The sequence below is a fragment of the Pseudochaenichthys georgianus genome, unplaced genomic scaffold (assembly GCF_902827115.2).
Source record: "Pseudochaenichthys georgianus unplaced genomic scaffold, fPseGeo1.2 scaffold_839_arrow_ctg1, whole genome shotgun sequence".
Classification (NCBI taxonomy): Eukaryota; Metazoa; Chordata; class Actinopteri; order Perciformes; family Channichthyidae; genus Pseudochaenichthys; species Pseudochaenichthys georgianus.
The window spans coordinates 1-22,746 of NW_027263384.1; the positions used below are offsets into that span (position 1 = coordinate 1).

Genomic DNA, 22,746 nt, shown 5'->3' on the forward strand with positions numbered 1-22,746 from the left:
GACCTTTCAGTTACAAGTCTCTGTCTTTAGCACACATACATAGCTGGGTTAGTTTGCGCCTTCACAAGCGGGAGAAGTTACATGCATGTAATGGAAACTTCTGTGCAGCAAAGCCGTGGAGTCCCCGACTCAGGAAGGAGCATTGGTCAGCCCATTTAACTGGTTTCACAAGAGAGGAATCAACATGTTTTGATAAGATAGCTTAGACAGTTGGGCACACTGAGTCACTTATGGCCTCGAAGATGTCATACCCTGGAGTCCACAAACAACAGAGAAGGAAGCGTCCCAGTGCGCCCACAACAACAGACCATCTGTGACCGAGTGCTGAAGCAGCCCGTGTCCTTAAAGGAGATGAACAGACGTCAGGGTTGGTCCTGCACGTCACATCCAGGAGTCTGAGATCATTATTTCCCTAACACTACACATGGTCAAATGTCAACGCACAGCGCCCCCTTTACAGCTCGCACACCATGTCGTTTCAGAGGAAGCATTAACGATGTCTTTATTTAACAAAAACAATGAATTCTTAAGCAGTAAAACATAAATACACTCACAGGTTTTGCTGCTGCAGCCTCTGTTGTTCAGGCATGGCTTTAGTTTATAGTTTCATTTAATCTGCTATTCATCCTGTGATGGTAGCTGCTGTTGTTTTGAAGGGATATTTGAATATATGTTAAAGGGGACCTATCATGCAAAACGCACTTTCTGATGTCTTCTCTCCATCACCATGTGTCCCCGGTGTGTCCCCGGTGTGTCCCCGGTGTGTCCACGGTGTGTCGGGGAACTCACGCAGCGTCAGGAAATAAACCCTCTCTCTTTTCCTCCGTACCCAAATCTCTAAAAACGGGGAACAACGGAGCTGATCCAGATTAGCGTCCGACATGTCGTAATATCAGAAACGTTGCTATCAGAAACAATGCCCGACTGTTTTGGACGTAATATGGTCGGTGTTTACATTAGCATCGCTAACACTCAGAGCTAACCTGTGCTGGAGAGCATGTGTGTGAAGAAGCAGGAAGTAGAAAGGAACTCGCCTTGTGGTGTAACCGGCAAGAGAGAAAGCCTTTGAGCTCCAGACTGTTTCAGATCCTTGATAATCCATGATATGGAGTTTCATCACGGCAGCATTTAGTTTAGACGGTAGCTGCCGGGTCCCGCATAAGCTCCGCCCCCTCCTCTTTAAAGCTTTATCCCCGAATCAGCTCTTTAGAAACAGGAAGTGAGATCGAGGGATATGAGGCATGGCTAGAATGATCTGTTTGGTGTTTGGAGCAAAACACTTCAGACATGTTTTTAATATATTTGTAAATATCTGAAACCGATGCTATTGCCTACACACAGCATGATAGGTGCCCTTTATGTTAAAGAAGCATTTAGCTGCAATGTTGGGTCCTAGTGTCCCCAGGATAAAAGACGCGAAGTCGACCTGAAGTAGCTTCCCGTCTAAAGACCGTCTTCCTGCGTCTCCTCTCCTCTAGGCATGGTGTCGGTGTTGGATCTGATGCAGGGAGGCTTTCCATCCCGCGCTCCTTTCCACGAGCTCTACAACATGTACCAGCAGTACATGCCTCCCAAACTCTGCCGCCTGGACCCCCGACTCTTCTGCAAGGTGCTTTTATTATCCTCTTTTTGTATACATTCAGACATAACATACATACTGTTTAAAAACTCTCCCTGGTCCTCGGCTTGAGCTTCAGCCTCAGGATCCGTGTGTCTGTGATCCTCTCAAAGTTCAGACTTTCTCTCAAAGTTCAGACTTTCTCTCAAAGTTCAGACTTTCTCTCAAAGTTACGACTTTCTCTCAAAGTTACGACTTTCTCTCAAAATTCCGACTTTCTCTCAAAGTTCCGACTTTCTCTCAAAGTTCCGACTTTCTCTCAAAGTTCCGACTTTCTCTCAAAGTTCCGACTTTCTCTCAAAGTTCCGACTTTCTCTCAAGTTCCGACTTTCTCTCAAGTTCCGACTTTCTCTCAAAGTTCCGACTTTCTCTCAAAGTTCCGACTTTCTCTCAAAGTCCCGACTTTCTCTCAAAGTTCCGACTTTCTCTCAAGTTCCGACTTTCTCTCAAGTTCCGACTTTCTCTCAAGTTCCGACTTTCTCTCAAGTTCCGACTTTCTCTCAAAGTTCCGACTTTCTCTCAAAATTCAGACTTTCTCTCAAAGTTCAGACTTTCTCTCAAAGTTCCGACTTTCTCTCAAAGTTCCGTCTTTCTCTCAAAGTTCCGTCTTTCTCTCAAAGTTCCGACTTTCTCTCAAAGTTCCGACTTTCTCTCAAAGTTCCGACTTTCTCTCAAAGTTCCGACTTTCTCTCAAAGTTCCGACTTTCTCTCAAGGTTCCGACTTTCTCTCAAAGTTCAGACTTTCTCTCAAAGTTCAGACTTTCTCTCAAAGTTCCGACTTTCTCTCAAAGTTCCGACTTTCTCTCAAGGTTCCGACTTTCTCTCAAAGTTCCGACTTTCTCTCAAAGTCCCGACTTTCTCTCAAAGTTCCGACTTTCTCTCAAGTTCCGACTTTCTCTCAAGTTCCGACTTTCTCTCAAAGTTCCGACTTTCTCTCAAGTTCCGACTTTCTCTCAAGTTCCGACTTTCTCTCAAAGTCCCGACTTTCTCTCAAAGTTCCGACTTTCTCTCAAGTTCCGACTTTCTCTCAAGTTCCGACTTTCTCTCAAAGTTCAGACTTTCTCTCAAAATTCCGACTTTCTCTCAAAGTTCAGACTTTCTCTCAAAGTTCCGACTTTTTCTCAAAGTTCCGACTTTTTCTCAAAGTTCCGACTTTTTCTCAAAGTTCTGACTTTCTCTCAAAGTTCTGACTTTCTCTCAAAGTTCTGACTTTCTCTCAAAGTTCTGACTTTCTCTCAAAGTTCTGACTTTTATTATGAATTATTCTTATTATGAATTATTGTTATTATGATATTACCCCATGTTCATGTGCTCCGTTTGCTTGCTTCCAGGCTCTGTTCATGGCTCTGGGTCTGAATGAAAACGACTATAAGTTCGGACTGACTAGAGTGTTTTTCCGGCCGGGGAAGGTGAGTCCTTTTTGTTAAACGTCCTCTATTTATTCCCCTTTGGCACAATAGGTATTGTCGTGTATGGATTCTGGGCTGCTAGTAGCTGCCCACTGCTCCTATTACTAGGATGGGTTAAATGTCATGTGCATGTGTGAGACAAATAAAAGGGGGTTTCATATTCTTAGGAAAATTATGATAAAATATCAAGATATGTCCAGCGAATATTCTGGGGGGGGGTGCACAGTAATCAGCCGCGAACCGCTTCAACACGTGTATTTCGGTGTTTTCACGGCATTCTTTTTGTTATTCTACAGTATTGTTGTTTTATAGTTATTTGTTTATTAACCCAATTTGTGTTCTTTGAAATTGAAAAGGATATCGCATCGTGTTTGTTACTTTCGTTGCAGTTGTGTCTTAAAGGTGGGAAAGTTTGAGAAACCGGCTCGAGATACACTTTTTGTTATATTCCATGGAATGCTCTTCACATCCCGATAGCAATGAATATCTGAAGTGCTTTGACAAAAAATCCAATAAAAAAAGTCACCTGTGGAAGCCGTGGCGCTGTAGAAAGCACGACCAATCATCTGGCTAAAGTAGCTGGATGGCCTACCTGCCTGTCAGCCTTCCATCTGGGCACACACTGATCTCGTGCCCTCATTGGTCATGTGTGTGTTGGGGGAGGGGCTCTGTGAGGAAGTGGCAGATTTTTTACGGCTGTGTATTTTCAAATTCTAGCGCACTCGAGCCGGTTTCTCCAAAATTACCTACCCCACCTTTAAGTGTAATTTGTCTTGGCTTCCTATTTATGGACATGCTTTTATTTTGAAGGAGAGTTAGCGCTGTTGACAGGAAGTTGTTGTTGCTATGGAAACAACGTGACGGAGATTAACGCAGAAAAGTAATATCTACATATAAAGACGGAGAAAGTAAACGATAACATTTATGGTTAAGTGTTGGCGCCCCCCGAAGAGGCACAAGCGCTTACGTTGATATTGGAGATTTCAAAAAATTCAATTTGGAAAAAAACGGGAAACAAATGTCTGAATAACGAAATTGAAACTGAATAGTACTCCAACGAACGTATATTCGGGTACAGCCCTAATGTACTGTGAAGTGGGAAAGCTGTGACGTTATGTCTTGGTAATCTGCCAACAACGGGACACGGGCCCTCGGATATTAAAGCTATGAACTCCGCTGCTTCCTCCATTATTAAAGCGGCAGCAGCGGGTCATCAGTCTGACGTTTCCAGAGGACTCGAACACATCTCTCGCCTGCTGTGGACTCTGTTCTGAAAGATGCATGAAGGAACTGAGAGTCTCAAATGAACGCACTCGTAGTGAAATATGGAATAGATTTCCCCAAACCATAGATATGAATCTGCATTAGCTTCACGGCCGATTCTGAGAAGTTACCACGGCTGTCGCGCGGGGCAACAGAGTTTGGCTTCATGATGATGTATTATTAACCGCCATGATTCTGCCTCACGGTCCTCTCCGCACTTCAAAGGCTGGAGGACGTGTGGTACGGTTGCATCTGTGCGATCCTGAGGGAAGCTTGATATGAGTGGTCGCTTTAAGAAGTGAAAATCACAGACCGTTAAAACATTTAATTGGCATCTTGGAAGTTGTGTGTGTGTGTGTGTGTGTGTGTGTGTGATATTGTGTGTGTGTGTGTGTGTGATATTGTGTGTGTGTGAGCGACTGTGTACTTCTACTTCTCTACATTCAGAGGCAACGTGTTTCCACTAGATGTATTTAATACCTTTAGATAACCAGAAACAGACTGCAGCGTCTCGACGTCTAAGCGAAACATCAGTTCAGTGAGAGGTCACAGAATAAAACGGGTTCAACTCGAGGCCCACAGAGCGGTGCAGGGGCGACGTATTCACCCGGAAGGGAGCGGCTGTTCCCTCGACACGCAAGCAACGGGATTTAGGAATATTGTAAGAAATAATGTCCGTGGAAAACGAACCTGTTTGATGAATGTTTGTTCAGCCGGATAATCTCCACACGTCTGCTTTCATGACGTTCTCATCATAAAGCTAACGTCCAGAAGCTACATGCTAACGTGATGCTACAAAGGAGCTACAGCGAGTCCAGCCGCACGACTTCAATGTTGGGGTCAGTGCTGATGATTTAATGTGGAACAAAACGTCTCTTCAATGCGTCTCAACCACAGACCTGAGTTCAGATAGTCTCCTAAACCCTACGGAGAGATCCCATTGGCTCTGAGAGAGGGAACAGGAAGTGGAGAAATGCTGACTCACTTCCTGGTTTGAGGACTCTTTCCTGCACCGCGCTATACCACTCTCTACTCGAGTTAAAACACAGGTACAGAAATCCTCCCGTTTTCCCTCGATCGTGAAGTCGGACCCGGACCGCCTGGGGAAGAAAGTGTCTTGACGTTTAACCTTTAAAGTTAAATTACCGTTTGAGGAAGGGAAGACGAGACTTCAGGTAAAGGTTACAGAATAAAACGGGTTCAACTCGAGGCGGAAATCCACCATCTTGTTTTCTACGCAGCTTTCGAGTTAAAAGCAAAGCAGATATAACGATGTGCGCCCGTCATACTCTCTCTGTGTTGTTTCCCCGCAGTTCAAAGAGTTCGATTCGATCATGAAGTCGGACCCGGACCACCTGGCCGAGCTGGTGAAGAAGGTGAACACCTGGCTGATCCACAGCCGCTGGAAGAAGGTGCAGTGGTGCGCGCTGTCCGTCGTCAAACGTGAGGCTTTCATTTCATTCACTACATTACTCTTTTACAGCTTGAGCAGGGCTCGACGGTAACGGTTGCCAGGTTGCCATTAGCAACCACTTCTTGATTCAACTGATGAAGCGCAAGACGAGCCCGAACGAAAGCACAGAGGAAATGTGTAAAATCTGCGCATTCTGCTCCGCTGTGCTTTCACTTCCTGTAAAAGTTCCTTCAAAATAAGAGTCCGATCTAATTACTAGCAAAATAAAAGTGCTAAACGAAACTTTACCAAAAGAAAATATTGGCATACAAATATAATCACTTCCATAAAAAGGCAACACATGTTAAATATAGCTGGACTTATTAAAGGTAATTTACAGCATTCATAATTAATATCTAATTCATAACTGAATGGGTTTCATTTATTTAACATTAGAAATGTATTAGTCTGACGTCAATGCTGAAGGGCCAGTGGATCTGTGGTGGGGGTCAGCACAGAGGTCAATGCTGAAGGGCCAGTGGATCTGTGGTGGGGGTCAGCACAGAGGTCAATGCTGAAGGGCCAGTGGATCTGTGGTGGGGGTCAGCACAGAGGTCAAGACAACCCACATTTGAAAGGGAGACAACGGATGACCAAGAAACGAGTGATCTGTGAAGAACAGCAGCTGGTGTTCAGTGTGCAGCAGTTGAGGTGGAGAAGTTTCTCCACTTCAGTTCAAATAACTGACTGGCTGCAGATCGGGGAGTGACCGAGGCAGCCGCTTTACACAGCTAGGGGTGAGCCTGTGGAGATTAAGATTTAGCACTGATAACACACACACCCACTCAAACACACACACACACACACACACACACACACACACACACACACACACACACACACACACACACACACACACACACACACACACACACACACACATACTCAGTCTCTTATTTGTTTGGGAGAAGGTGATTTTAATGCGAAGTCATCTCTTCTGTTATCGACGGCGTGGACGCTAAATGTTCTGAAGCCAGAATCTGCTCGTAAAGTTCATCGATCTTTTCCTCCGTTTATCTTTTTTTGACTGCCTCATTTGCGAAAACAGCGCCCGTGTTGCCAGGAGACGAGAGCGCTCATAAATAATGCATGTGCTCGCAAGGAAGTGAGATGGGGTCTGCTGCCAGTTACTCCTACAACCGCACACGAAACACTTCAGTCTCAGGTCCTGTACTTTAGTCAAAGTAGAAGTACTCAGGTCCTGTACTTTAGTAAAGTAGAAGTACTCAGGTCCTGTACTTTAGTCAAGTAGAAGTACTCAGGTCCTGTACTTTAGTAAAGTAGAAGTACTCAGATCTTGTACTTTAGTCAAAGTAGAAGTACTCAGGTCCTGTACTTTAGTAAAGTAGAAGTACTCAGGTCCTGTACTTTAGTAAAGTAGAAGTACCCAGACCTTGTACTTTAGTCAAAGTAGAAGTACCCAGACCTTGTACTTTAGTCAAAGTAGAAGTACTCAGACCTTGTACTTTAGTCAAAGTAGAAGTACTCAGGTCTTGTACTTTAGTCAAAGTAGAAGTACTCAGGTCTTGTACTTGAGTAAAAGTAGAAGTACTCAGGTCTTGTACTTGAGTAAAAGTAGAAGTACTCAGGTCTTGTACTTTAGTAAAAGTAGAAGTACTCAGGTCTTGTACTTTAGTAAAAGTAGAAGTACTCAGATCTTGTACTTGAGTAAAAGTAGAAGTACTCGGATCTTGTACTTGAGTAAAAGTAGAAGTACTCGGATCTTGTACTTTAGTAAAAGTAGAAGTACTCGGATCTTGTACTTGAGTAAAAGTAGAAGTACTCGGATCTTGTACTTGAGTAAAAGTAGAAGTACTCGGATCTTGTACTTGAGTAAAAGTAGAAGTACTCAGGTCTTGTACTTGAGTAAAAATAGAAGTACTCAGATCTGGTACTTTAGTAAAAGTAGAAGTACTCAGATCTTGTACTTGAGTAAAAGTAGAAGTACTCAGATCTTGTACTTGAGTAAAAGTAGAAGTACTCAGACCTTGTACTTTAGTCAAAGTAGAAGTACTCAGACCTTGTACTTTAGTCAAAGTAGAAGTACTCAGATATTGTACTTTAGTCAAAGTAGAAGTACTCAGACCTTGTACTTTAGTCAAAGTAGAAGTACTCAGATCTTGTTCTTGAGTAAAAGTAGAAGTACTCAGACCTTGTACTTGAGTAAAAGTAGAAGTACTCAGGTCTTGTGCTTGAGTAAAAGTAGAAGTACTCAGGTCTTGTACTTGAGTACAAGTACAAGTACTCAGGTATTGTACTTGAGTACAAGTACTCAGGTCTTGTACTTGAGTACAAGTACAAGTACTCAGATCTTGTACTTGTACTTGAGTAAAAGTATAAGTACTCGGGTCTTGTACTTGAGTAAAAGTATAAGTACTCAGATATTGTACTTGAGTAAAAGTATAAGTACTCAGGTCTTGTACTACTTGAGTAAAAGTATAAGTACTCAGGTCTTGTACTACTTGAGTAAAAGTATAAGTACTCAGATCTTGTACTACTTGAGTAAAAGTATAAGTACTCAGATCTTGTACTTGAGTAAAAGTAGAAGTACTCAGGTCTTGTACTTGAGTAAAAGTAGATGTACTCAGGTCTTGTACTTGAGTAAAAGTAGAAGTACTCAGGTCTTGTACTTGAGTAAAAGTAGAAGTACTCAGATCTTGTACTTGAGTAAAAGTAGAAGTACTCAGATCTTGTACTTGAGTAAAAGTAGAAGTACTCAGATCTGGTACTTTAGTAAAAGTAGAAGTACTCAGATCTTGTACTTGAGTAAAAGTAGAAGTACTCAGGTATTGTACTTGAGTAAAAGTAGAAGTACTCAGATCTTGTACTTGAGTCAAAGTAGAAGTACTCAGACCTTGTACTTTAGTCAAAGTAGAAGTACTCAGACCTTGTACTTTAGTCAAAGTAGAAGTACTCAGACCTTGTACTTTAGTCAAAGTAGAAGTACTCAGATATTGTACTTTAGTCAAAGTAGAAGTACTCAGACCTTGTACTTTAGTCAAAGTAGAAGTACTCAGATCTTGTTCTTGAGTAAAAGTAGAAGTACTCAGGTCTTGTACTTGAGTAAAAGTACAAGTACTCAGGTCTTGTACTTGAGTAAAAGTAGAAGTACTCAGATCTTGTACTTGAGTATACGTACTCAGATCTTGTACTTGAGTAAAAGTATAAGTACTCAGGTCTTGTACTTGAGTAAAAGTAGAAGTACTCAGATCTTGTACTTGAGTAAAAGTATAAGTACTCAGGTCTTGTACTTGAGTAAAAGTATAAGTACTCAGGTCTTGTACTTGAGTAAAAGTATAAGTACTCAGGTCTTGTACTTGAGTAAAAGTATAAGTACTCAGGTCTTGTACTTGAGTAAAAGTAGAAGTACTCAGGTCTTGTACTTGAGTAAAAGTAGAAGTACTCAGGTCTTGTACTTGAGTAAAAGTAGATGTACTCAGGTCTTGTACTTGAGTAAAAGTAGAAGTACTCAGATCTGGTACTTTAGTAAAAGTAGAAGTACTCAGATCTTGTGCTTGAGTAAATGTTATCTGATTTAGTGTGTTCTTTGGAGGAGCCTTTGGCCTCAGATTTTCATCGATATATCTTCACTGTACAAATCACAATAAAAGCCTTGAATCTTGAATCTGCACCAAACGGAGCTGCATCTTCTCTCGGGGGGTAGTCCTAGAAAAAAGACCAGTTCTGCAGAGAGACTGGAGCTCTGTGTGTATGGTAATCAGAGCCTGTCCATAACGAACACCGAGCTTAGTCAATAAGGGTTTTCGTGCCAGAACGCTGATCGATATGCCGCATCATCTCATGGCAGCGAGTTGGCAGAAACGAAGGAGACCATAAATCACTAATGGGCTTTAAAATGGAAAAGTCTGGCAGATGGTTTACTGGAAAAAACATGAAGCGATTCCAGAAGGAGAGGAGAGAGCAGGACATACCTCAAAGTGTCTCCTCCTCCTGGATAAAACAATTTAAAAAACAAACACTTTGAATGCCTCTACGAGAGATTTCAGGATAAAAAATGCTTGTTTACCCATGTTGGTCCCTGAAGGAGCATCTCCCTCGTCCAATGGGATTTCTCCGTGTGGTTGAGAAGTCACGTCACCACCGCTAAGCTAATGTTGGGCTATAAAGGAACTACAGAACGGTCACATGACTTCACGTCACCACCGCTAAGCTAAAGGTGGCTAATGTTGGGCTATGAAGGAACTACAGCACGGTCACATGACTTCACGTCACCACCGCTAAGCTAAAGGCGGCTAATGTTGGGCTATGAAGGAACTACAGCACGGTCACATGACTTCACGTCACCACCGCTAAGCTAAATGAGGCTAATGTTGGGCTATAAAGGAACTACAGCACGGTCACATGACTTCACGTCACCACTGCTAAGCTAAAGGGGGCTAATGTTGGGCTATAGAGGAACTACAGCACGGTCACATGACTTCACTTCACCACCGCTAAGCTAAAGGAGGCTAATGTTGGGCTATAAAGGAACTACAGCATGGTCACATGACTTCACGTCACCACCGCTAAGCTAAAGGCGGCTAATGTTGGGCTATAAAGGAACTACAGCACGGTCACATGACTTCACGTCACCACCGCTAAGCTAAAGGCGGCTAATGTTGGGCTATGAAGGAACTACAGCACGGTCACATGACTTCACGTCACCACCGCTAAGCTAAAGGTGGCTAATGTTGGGCTATAAAGGAACTATAGCACGGTCACATGACTTCACGTCACCACCGCTAAGCTAAAGGAGGCTAATGTTGGGCTATAAAGGAACTACAGCACGGTCACATGACTTCACGTCACCACCGCTAAGCTAAAGGAGGCTAATGTTGGGCTATAAAGGAACTACAGCACGGTCACATGACTTCACGTCTCCACCGCTAAGCTAAAGGAGGCTAATGTTGGGCTATAAAGGAACTACAGCACAGTCACCAGGGACGCGGCAAGGGGGGGGTGTTGAGGGGGCTGCAGTTACAACACCAAAAAGTTCACTAAACAAATCAATAAAAAGCTTTATTTTGAGTTAGCATTTTAGTATAAGGAGTCTATAAAACATGGTTGTTGTTTTTAAATGGTTGATATATAGAAAATATCTTTAATAAGTAGCAGACTACTATTACTGCTGGTCAATTCAACCTCCGCAACCGTGATTTTTCGCGCCCAACATGATTTGTTATATTTTCTACTACACAGAAAATATCATAACAAATAACGTTGGGCGTGTAATAAGTAAGTAATAGTCTGCTACTAGTATTGCTGCTACTATGTCTCAAAAACGCATTTTAGATTTCTTTAATGGCCCCAAAGCCAAACAGCCAAAAACCCCATCGACTCGGAGTCCCTGCAGCTGGACACGGACAACTGTCACTCCCGCAACTTGGAGAGAACACCCGCGGTCACGGCTCTTAACGACGTTGCCCTCGGGAAGAGCCTCGCCAGCCCAAGGACTTCACATTCCCTGCCAGGCGGTTTGGAAAGCAGACATTCACCCAATCCTTCAACTCAGGCTGGTTTAAACCGTGAACATGGCTTCACGATATAAAAGAAAGTGATACTGCCGTGTGCTTCTGCTGTTGCTCCGCTATAGGAAAGACGCTCGTCGGTGCAAGAGCAGGGATGGGACTTTTGTTAAAGGAGGGTTTAACAACTGGCGAAAGGCGGGGGAAACATTTAGGGAGCATGAGAAGTCCCATCAACACACGGAGCCCGCCAACAAACTGGCAGCATTACAACGAACACCAATGAATGCGCTGCTCTCACAAGCTGTTGCTAAGGAACCACCCCTGAGCGCAAGACCAGCTTCAGTGTTCTGTAGCCTCTGCTGTGTGCGCGAAGAGAGACTGAGAGAGAAGTTACTCGTTATTATTATTTTCGGATGGTTGCTGTGTGTTCACTTAAATAAAATAAATACGTTCATTTAGCGCTTTTCAAGCATATGGCACGGCCGAATTCACAAAAATGTGCAATTGTGTAAATTGTCACTGTTGGAAACCTATGATTATTCATGTAGGCCTGTTCCGTTTAATCTCTGTTAACTCTGCATCTGCTATTGTTATAAAATCTGGTGCGCAGTGCGCGCTATAAAGTTAAAGTGCGTTGTTATTGCTACCCGGCTGCGTCTCGATCAACAATACATCGTCTCCCGATTAGAAAAAAACCTGCTACATTTCGTGTGGGAAGTCCCCCCATCCCCCCAGCTCTGACTGACTTCCCGCGTCCCTGACGGTCACATGACTTCACGTCACCACCGCTAAGCTAAAGGAGGCTAATGTTGGGCTATAAAGGAACTACGGCACGGTCACATGACTTCACGTCACCACCGCTAAGCTAAAGGAGGCTAATGTTGGGCTATAAAAGAACTACAGCACGGTCACATGACTTCACGTCACCACCGCTAAGCTAAAGGGGGCTAATGTTGGGCTATAAAAGAACTACGGCACGGTCACATGACTTCACGTCACCACCGCTAAGCTAAAGGAGGCTAATGTTGGGCTATAAAAGAACTACAGCACGGTCACATGACTTCACGTCACCACCGCTAAGCTAAAGGGGGCTAATGTTGGGCTATAAAAGAACTACAGCACGGTCACATGACTTCACGTCACCACCGCTAAGCTAAAGGGGGCTAATGTTGGGCTATAAAAGAACTACAGCACGGTCACATGACTTCACGTCACCACCGCTAAGCTAAAGGGGGCTAATGTTGGGCTATAAAGGAACTACAGCACGGTCACATGACTTCACGTCACCACCGCTAAGCTAAAGGTGGCTAATGTAGGGCTACAAAGGAACTACAGCACGGTCACATGACTTCACGTCACCACCGCTAAGCTAAAGGGGGCTAATGTTGGGCTATAGAGGAACTACAGCACGGTCACATGACTTCACGTCACCACCGCTAAGCTAAAGGGGGCTAATGTAGGGCTATAAAGGAACTACAGCACGGTCACATGACTTCACCACCGCTAAGCTAAAGGAGGCTAATGTTGAGCTATAAAGGAACTACAGCACGGTCACATGACTTCACGTCACCACCGCTAAGCTAAAGGAGGCTAATGTTGGGCTATAAAGGAACTACAGCACGGTCACATGACTTCACGTCACCACCGCTAAGCTAAAGGAGGCTAATGTTGGGCTATAAAGGAACTACAGCACGGTCACATGACTTCACGTCACCACCGCTAAGCTAAAGGAGGCTAATGTTGGGCTATAGAGGAACTACAGCACGGTCACATGACTTCACCACCGCTAAGCTAAAGGAGGCTAATGTTGGGCTATAAAGGAACTACAGCACGGTCACATGACTTCACCGCTAAGCTAAAGGAGGCTAATGGTTCCTTTGTGTCTTCTCTTGCAGTGAAGAACAAGATCTTGTACCGGACCCACGCCTGCATTAAGATGCAGAAGACGGTCCGGATGTGGCTCTGCAGGAGGAAACACAAACCAAGGTGAGTCTCCTCCTCCTCCTCCTCCTCCTCCTCCTCCTCCTCCTCCTCCTCCTCCTCCTCCTCCTCCTCCTCCAGCTTCTGTATGTTAGGAGTTGATTGTTTTGTTTTGGGAAGAGGATGGGTTAGGGTAGAAAAAGAAGAGAGGAAGCAGACAGAAAAACATTAGCCTTTTCTCCTTCCCTTCCTTCCTCCTCTATACATCCTTTCCTCACCTCTCTTCCATTCCTCCTTTCCCTCTCCTCAATCCTCATCTTCTTCATTATCTGCCGCCACTTTCACAGCTCAACAGTCTACACACACACACACACACACACACACACACACACACACACACACACACACACACACACCACACACACCTGGCAGCTTATTACCACAGATAAATAGCAGGGACCCGGGGGAGGCCGGTGAAGAGGAATTGATTTTGTGTGTGTGTGTGTGTGTGTGTGTGTGTGTGTGTGTGTGTAGGATTGACGGCCTGGTGAAGGTGAGAAACCTGAAGAAGAGGATGGACCGTTTCAGCGAGGTGATCTCCGGCCTGAAGGAGGGCAAGCAGGAGATGACCAAACAGATCCAGGACCTGGAGGGCACCATCGACTCACTCATGATCAAAATCAAGGTGAGGGACAACAACAACAACAACAACAACAACAAGGGGAAGTAGTGAATGCCGTTCCTTGAGAAAGTGCTGCTTCTAAGTGTGTTGTCGTTCTCTCCGTCAGAGCACCATCATGACTCGAATGGAGATCGATCACGAGTTCAAGGCTCTTGTGACCCGGTCGGAGCAGCTGCTGACGGCCATGCAGAACAAGAAGAAGGAGGAAGAGGAGCGCGAGAGACTGAAGAAGATCCAGGAGGAGATGGAGAGGGAGAAGACGAGGAGGGACGAGGAAGATCAGCAGCGCAAGCAGGATGAACACGATCGTCGTCTGTAAGTGTATTCCCAACGAAGTTATAAGCATTTCAGTACGAGCAACATCATGAGGTTGATAAAGTATTTATTATTTCTATATTTATTGCCAATAAGGTTTTATTTGAAGGTTCTATTTTCTAAATGATTACAATTATTAAAAAAAAAAAAATTCTAAATATTTTTCCAAATATTTTGAAAACGTTTTTTGACCCGTTTTAAAACTTTTTTTGACATTTTTTAAAACTTTTCTGACATATTTTTTATTTATTTTAAAACTTTTTTAAAACGTTTTTGACCTTTTAAAAGTTTTTGACAATTATTCCAAAATTATTTTTTACATTTTTAAAAACGTTTTTTGACATTTTAAAACTTTTGTGACATATTTTAAAACGTTTTTTTGAAATATTTAAAACGTTTTTTGAAATATTTTAAAACGTTTTTTGACAATTATTTAAAATGTATTTTAAAATTATTTTTTACATTTTTAAAAACGTTTTTTGACATTTTAAAAACTTTTGTGACATATTTTAAAACGTTTTTTTGAAATATTTTAAAACGTTTTTTGAAATATTTAAAACGTTTTTTGACAATTATTTAAAATGTATTTTTAAAATTATTTTTTACATTTTTAAAACGTTTTTTGACATTTTAAAACTTTTGTGACATTTTAAAACGTTTTTTTTGAAATATTTTAAAACGTTTTTTGAAATATTTTAAAACGTTTTTTGACAATTATTTAAAATATATTTTAAAAATTATTTTTTACATTTTTAAAAAACGTTTTAAAAACAATTACTAAATTGAAATGTATGTTAAAAAGAAATATAAATATAAACAATAATATACTTATTGTAATATATTCTAAATATACAATATGACAAACTATGAAATTCAATATCTGCAGTATTCGCAGAGGTAGGAAATGAAATATATATATTTTTTTAAACACAAAAAAAATTACTTTTAAGACGAAATGTAAAAACTTGTATTTAATGAATCAACCCACTGCTTGTTTCGAAGCTCTCTGTAAATGTACTTTCCTCTCACTCTGTGTTTTGCTTTTAGCGCGCTGCCAAACGTTAAAGAGGCTCTCGTCAAAGTATTGACCCGAGAGAAACCCACTCGTCTATTTAAAAACGCTCTGCAGAGGAACGCTGGCCGCTCACCTCCAGGGGTTACATATGCCGCGCTGCTTAAGGGCTTTGTTTATGTATATATACGAGATGTTAAGTGGCGTCAGGTTTCTCAGCTTCCTCTGTGCTCTGCTTTCAAAAGCTGAAAGAGCAATATTATTTCTGGAACAATCCGATGAAATGCTCAAGTATGTGCCTTCTTTATATTTTAAGTTGAAGATTACTCTATTAAAACGCAATGCTGTGGCTTTTCTGAGTTTCAAAAACGTCTTCAGAGTCGGTGAAATGTAGAGACATCCAGACTTTGGGGTGAACTCGACTGAATAACCACGGAAACGTGTTAAACCTTAAAACGTCGCCTTGAGGAACAAATACCTCTGTAAAGCTTATTCAATGACATTAAGGACGACATTCACTTTAATTCTGATTAAAGGAAAGCTTCACAGAGAAGAGGGAGACGTGTGATTCTCTCCAGGGGTTTTCTAGAAAGAGATAGTAGGAGTACTGTGGTTCTTGTTTATCAGATATATCAACAACAACAACATGGCGCTCGTATACAAGAGGCCTGGACTTCGAAGCCGGATGTTCTCTTAGCGGCTAACTTCAGGGTAACTCTGGGTTTCTGGTCCCACGAAGCTGGTTCTCTTCTTAGCGGCTAGATCTCCATGGTAACTGATGCTGAGCGGCTAACCTGGGTTGCAGGCTAAGAGATCAACTCAGTGAAAGCACCGCCTGCTGACCAATCAGAGCTCAGCGTGCGGAGTTTAAAGCGATCAAGTCACATCACAGGAGAAAGGAAACACAGAGAAGCTGCCGCTGCAGGAAAGACGGGCCGGCCAAGAAATCACGTCTGTGTGAACTGAACATGAACAGAACATCACCTCCATCTTCAGAGCAATCTGACTATTATAACATTAGCGTTAAGAAGCTCTTAAATATCTGCCTCAGCATCAGCAAACCCCGGATCAGAGTAACACTAAGTCCAGTCAGCATCAGTACCCGTATCAGAGTACACTAAGTCCAGTCAGCATCAGTACCCGGATCAGAGTACACTAAGGTCCAGTCAGGCATCAGAAACCCGGAATCAGAGTACACTGATGTCCAGTCAGCATCAGTACCCGGATCAGAGCACACTGAGTCCAGTCAGCATCAGTACCCGGAATCAGAGTACACTAAGTCAGTCAGCATCAGAACCCGGATCAGAGTACACTAAGTCCAGTCAGCATCAGTAACCCGGATCAGAGTACACTAAGTCCAGTCAGCATCAGTACCCGGATCAGAGTACACTAGTCCAGTCAGCATCAGTACCCGGATCAGAGTACACTAAGTCCAGTCAGCATCAGTACCCGGATCAGAGTACACTTAAGTCCAGTCAGCATCAGTACCCGGATCAGAGTACACTAAGTCCAGTCAGCATCAGTACCCGGATCAGAGTACACTAAGTCCAGTCAGCATCAGTACCCGGATCAGAGTACACTAAGTCCAGTCAGCATCAGTAACCCGGATCAGAGTACACTAAGTCCAGTCCAGCATCAGTACCCGGATCAGAGTACACTAAGTCAGTCAGCATCAGAACCCGGATCAGAGTACACTAAGTCCAGTCAGCATCAGTACCGGATCAGAGTACACTAAGTCCAGTCAGCATCAGTACCCGGAATCAGAGTACACTAAGTCCAGTCAGCATCAGTACCCGGATCAGAGTAACACTAAGTCCAGTCAGCATCAGTACCCGGATCAGAGTACACTAAGTCCAGTCAGCACATCAGTACCCCGGATCAGAGTACAACCTAAGTCCAGTCCAGCATCAGTACCCGGATCAGAGTACACTAAGTCCAGTCAGCATCAGTACCCGGATCAGAGTACACTAAGTCCAGTCAGCATCAGTAACCCGGATCAGAGTACACTGAGTCCAGTTCAGCATCAGCCTACCCGGATCAGAGTACACTGAGTCCAGTCCAGCATCAGAAACCCGGATCAAAGTACACTAAGTCCACGTCAGCATCAGAACCCGGATCAGAGTACACTAAGTCCAGTCAGCATCAGACCCGGATCAGAGTAACACTGAGTCCAGTCAGCATCAGTACCCGGATCAGAGTACACTAGTCCAGCCAGCATCAGTACCCGGATCAGAGTACACTAAGCACAGTCAGCATCAGTACCCGGATCAGAGCACACTAAGTCAGTCAGCATCAGTACCCCCGGATCAGAGTACACTAAGGTCCAGTCCAGCATCAGTACCCGGATCAGAGCACACTAAGTCCAGTCAGCATCAGTACCCGGATCGAGTACACTAAGGTCCAGTCAGCATCAGTACCCGGATCAGAGTACACTAAGTCCAGTCAGCATCAGGAACCCGGATCAGAGTACACTAAGTCCAGTCAGCATCAGTACCCGGATCAGAGTACACTAAGTCCAGTCAGCATCAGTACCCCGGATCAGAGTACACTAAGTCCAGTCAGCATCAGTACCCGGATCAGAGTACACTAAGTCCAGTCAGCATCAGTACCCGGATCAGAGTACACTAAGTCCAGTCAGCATCAGTACCCGGATCAGAGTACACTAAGTCCAGTCAGCATCAGTACCCGGATCAGAGTACACTAAGTCCAGTCAGCATCAGAACCCGGATCAGAGTACACTAAGTCCAGTCAGCATCAGTACCCGGATCAGAGTACACTAAGTCCAGTCAGCATCAGTACCCGGATCAGAGTACACTAAGTCCAGTCAGCATCAGTACCCGGATCAGAGTACACTGAGTCCAGTCAGCATCAGTACCCGGATCAGAGTACACTGAGTCCAGTCAGCATCAGAACCCGGATCAAAGTACACTAAGTCCAGTCAGCATCAGAACCCGGATCAGAGTACACTAAGTCCAGTCAGCATCAGTACCCGGATCAGAGTACACTAAGTCCAGTCAGCATCAGAACCCGGATCAGAGTACACTAAGTCCAGTCAGCCATCAGTCCCCCGGATCAGAGTACACTAAGTCCAGTCAGCATCAGTACCCGGATCAGAGTACACTAAGTCCAGTCAGCATCAGTACCCGGATCAGAGCACACTAAGTCCAGTCAGCATCAGTACCCGGATCAGAGTACACTAAGTCCAGTCAGCATCAGTACCCGGATCAGAGTACACTAAGTCCAGTCAGCATCAGAACCCGGATCAGAGTACACTAAGTCCAGTATAGCTCAGAACCCGGATCAGAGTACACTAAGTCCAGTCAGCATCAGTACCCCGGATCAGAGTACACTGAGTCAGTCCGCATCAGTACCCCCGGATCAGAGTACACTGAGTCCAGTCAGCATCAGAACCCGGATCAAAGTACACTAAGTCCAGTCAGCATCAGTACCCGGATCAGAGTACACTAAGTCCAGTCAGCATCAGTACCCGGATCAGAGTACACTGAGTCCAGTCAGCATCAGTACCCGGATCAGAGTACACTGAGTCCAGTCAGCATCAGAACCCGGATCAAAGTACACTAAGTCCAGTCAGCATCAGAACCCGGATCAGAGTACACTAAGTCCAGTCAGCATCAGGACCCGGATCAGAGTACACTGAGTCCAGTCAGCATCAGTACCCGGATCAGAGTACACTGAGTCCAGTCCGCGGCACATCACTTCTTGATGTCTCACATGTCTCTGATCCGAGTCCCTGAGCGTGTCTGGCCGTGCAGCACTCTCAGCGCCACAGACTGGATGAAGCATTATGTCAGCAACACGTTGAGTTGAGGAAACTCTGAGTCAGAGGTGATGAGAGTCAGACGGTGTGTTAGACGGGCCGTGACATCATGAACCTGCTGATGGACGCATTCCAACACTCGCTCTGCTCCAGCTGTGTTCACCTTGCAGCTGCAGCTCTGAGGCTTTGATCCTGATCAAGTGTTTGAGTCATGTTTAAAGTTTAACTTCTTCATGTGTCTGATATTAGAGTTCACTTTCATTCAGGAAGTATGACGCTGCGCTGTCAGTAGCTTCTCCATGGTCTGTGATTGGTCCGAATGTTGCTAGCCCCGCCCCTTTCACGTGAACGCGCTCTCAGCGGACGGAGAAACCCTGGCTTGAGTTACCGAGTTGAGAACCAGCGTCGTAGGGACCGCTTAGCGAGAGCGTGTTGGTTTTGGGTTAGGTTAGATAACTCAGAGATACAGGGTCTGTTGGACTGGCTTCGTAGTGCTGAGGCCTCTGGTGTCTCCTGACGTAAACAACAACAACAACAAGGTGACTTCGGAGCTCCGTAAAAACAAAGCTGTCTCTGCCAGAAATATTGTATTCTGATCACTTTAACATGTTACGGGGAAATCTGCGCTCCCGTTTCCCGGTTTAAACAAAACTCTGATTCTTAATGAAAACCTGAATCCAACGGCCCTGTTTTAATTACATTTCCAATGAGTATTCAGGGTCCCCAGAAGATGAACTGTTTAGCAGTCAAGATTTCATATCGACAAATACCCAATTAAATGACGGCGCTCCTGTTTCCCTGCTGTTGAAGGATTTATACGAATGAAATCAATTCAGGATTTACAGGAGTTGGTTTCCAGTTAAAGTTAAATATAATTCGTTCTTTGAGGTTGTTGATACACCTTTATTTACTTATATAAATGCCGTTCATGTATGTGTCGAAGTCAGTGGAGCTAATGCTAATATGAAACCAACATAACAGGTCCTCTTTAATGAAAGGGAAACTTAGTCTGTGGGTGTTTCTCAATGCCAAGGACGCTTCCTTGGTAGGACATGTCCTTCCGAGTCAGGTCCTTCAGAAGCTAGGCAAGAATCCTTCCTGGCACTCGGAGAACGAAGAGTGGAACAGGCGAGCAAGTGTGCGTCATATGAGAAGCCCCGCCCCGCCTTACATTTTCCGCCACAGATTTTGGAAATTGGTCCGTGTGCAAAGCATTGTGGGGATTTTAAGACCGCGGCGGATACACATGTGCAGCCTCTCGCTATGATGAACGCCGGCCTCGGTAGAATTCCAAGCATCCTGGATATTGGAACAGGACTCGATGACGTAGTATCCTTGAAATAGTGGCTCTGGAGCATCCTTCCTTGACATTGAGAAACACCCCGAGTCTCAACCCTTAAATTGTATCTGCTCTTAAATATGATATCTTCTTCTTCCGCCGCTGCTACATCTTTCTTCCAAGCTTCATAAAAATCCGACAGGTCGTTCCTCCCGTAATCCCAAATCATTTCCAAAATCACACCATGTGAACGTATTCTGAATCCATCATCTGCAGCACGATTACCCTCCGTCAAAAGTCCCACTCTCTGGACCCTGACGTGCTTCCAGGACTGATGGGATCCACTGCGTTCGTCACGGCCCACTAGCTGCTGATGTTAGGCATTACAGAGGACACCCTTTTTATTTTACGACCCACCCCGTCTCCTTCTCTGGAAACTCATGAAGTCCCGATTCCCCCTGAAGGTCACACTGAACGGGAACAAATATACATAAAAAATAAAGATGAATAATCAATAATATTGCAATTAAACACTCGCTGCTGCAGTGGGGCAACAAGTATTTAGTCGAATCAAATCAAAGCGATTTTTGGTCGGGCCAAAGTGCTGTACGTGTAATCACTTAAAAACACATTCCTACTTTCATTATAACAGATATATAAAAAACACAGAGGAAAGTCAGGAGGCGTGCTCCGCTCCGACGAGAAGGCCAGGGAGAAGAGGTGTGTTTTAAGAGTAGATTTAAAAGCCCCAGGGTCCGGGCCGACCTGGAGGGGCCGAGTGTTCCAGAGCCTGGGCCAGCCGCCGCGAAGGCTCGGTGCCCTCGGGTCTTAGGCACTACCAGCAGCAGCTGGTCAGCAGTAGGGATCGACCGATATGGCTTTTTCAAGGCCGATACCGATACCGATTATTAGTAATCAAGGAGACCGATAACCGATATTTGGAACCGATATACATTTGCAGTAAAATCAGAAAAATCTTGCTGTCAAAATGTAGAATAACACAACTCAACACAACTTCTTTGAAATGCATTTAAGCATATATTATGTTTAATTAACTTTTAAACATCTTACAACTGGTTTCCTCTCTGAGCCCTTTTCTTCAGTGCAGCCGTCTGCTATGAGTTAGAGAGAGACAGGAAGTGGGGCTGCAGGCTGACATGCTGAACTAACAATAAAGCTTCATTTATTATATCAAACCAATGCCTGTCTGTCAGCATGACATCCCAATAAGCTGCTAACTGCAGAACACTATGCTAGCTAATGTTTTGCAAACTATTAAAAGTGAGGCTATTACAGTAGACCTAACGTTAGACTCGTAGCCTCACTTCTAATGTTTAGCTAAACATTAGCTAGATGCATGTTGGCTAGCTGCTGAGCTTCACAGATCAACCTGAAAAACTGCGAGGCTTCACAATTGTGAAAGTTCTCCCACTTAAAAAGACGAGAGGCCTGTAATGTCCATCCTGGTACACCTCCACGCTGAGACAGGATGGGGGGAAGAATCCAAGAAATCACATCCTCTTCCTCTCCATCAACGGCACCAACCCTCCATCTTTGTTTCTGTGTCTTCCTCCATCAGGAAATCCGAGATGGAGCTGAAGAGGAAGCAGGAGGAAGAGGAGAGGAAGAGGAGGGAGGAAGAGGAGAGGAGGATGCAGGTGGGTGGTGGTGATGGATATTTTAGAATAGAAAAATGTTGAGAATTAAATTAAATAAAAATTCATACCAGGTTTTTTTTTGGATTGAAAATATAATAAAAAATGAAATAAAAGTAAAATAAGAATAAATGAAAGATAAAAGGAATATAAATGTGTGTGTGTGTGTGTGTGTGTGTGTGTGTGTGTGTAGGAGGAGATGGAGCAGCAGCTTCTGTTGGAGAGAGACGAAGAAGCTTCTCGTCAAACTGTTCTGGAGCAAGAGAGAAGAGACCGAGAGCTGGCTCTGAGGATCGCTCACAGTGAAGCTGAACTCATCGAGGAGAGCACTGACCTGAGGAGGTAACACACACACACACACACACACACACACACACACACACAACACACACACACACACACACACACACACACACACAGAGACACTCAGACACACACACAGAGACACTCAGACACACACATACACACACACACACACACACGCACCAGACACACACACACACACACACACACACACACACACACACACCCACACACACGCACAGACACACACACACACACACACACACGCACACACACACACACACACACGCACACACACAACGCACACACACACACACACACACAGAGACACACACACCACACACACACAGAGACACACACACACACACACAGAGACACACAGAGACACAGAGACACACACACACACACTCAGACACACTCGCACACACGCACGCACGCACGCACGCACACACACACACACACACACACAGGAGGATCGCTCACAGTGAAGCTGAACTCATCGAGGAGAACACTGACCTGAGGAGGTAACACACACACACACACACACACACACACACACACTCACACACACACACTACAGGATACTACAAA

General features: G+C 44.2%; 1 protein-coding gene across 1 annotated transcript in view; it reads left to right on the plus strand.

Moving 5' to 3' along the window:
* Window positions 1-242: 242 nt before the first annotated feature.
* The window catches only part of LOC117444571 (unconventional myosin-VI-like), a gene marked incomplete at its 5' end in the record, with an annotated part of 37,576 nt that continues 15,072 nt past the window's right edge, over window positions 243-22,746 (plus strand). Inside the window, 9 exons of the mRNA XM_034080042.2 lie at window positions 243-367; window positions 1,479-1,609; window positions 2,950-3,027; window positions 5,604-5,733; window positions 13,107-13,197; window positions 13,666-13,816; window positions 13,920-14,128; window positions 21,777-21,855; window positions 22,046-22,194. Of these exons, the coding sequence (XP_033935933.2) occupies window positions 243-367; window positions 1,479-1,609; window positions 2,950-3,027; window positions 5,604-5,733; window positions 13,107-13,197; window positions 13,666-13,816; window positions 13,920-14,128; window positions 21,777-21,855; window positions 22,046-22,194 (1,143 nt within the window). The remainder of the gene's footprint in view (window positions 368-1,478; window positions 1,610-2,949; window positions 3,028-5,603; window positions 5,734-13,106; window positions 13,198-13,665; window positions 13,817-13,919; window positions 14,129-21,776; window positions 21,856-22,045; window positions 22,195-22,746) is intronic.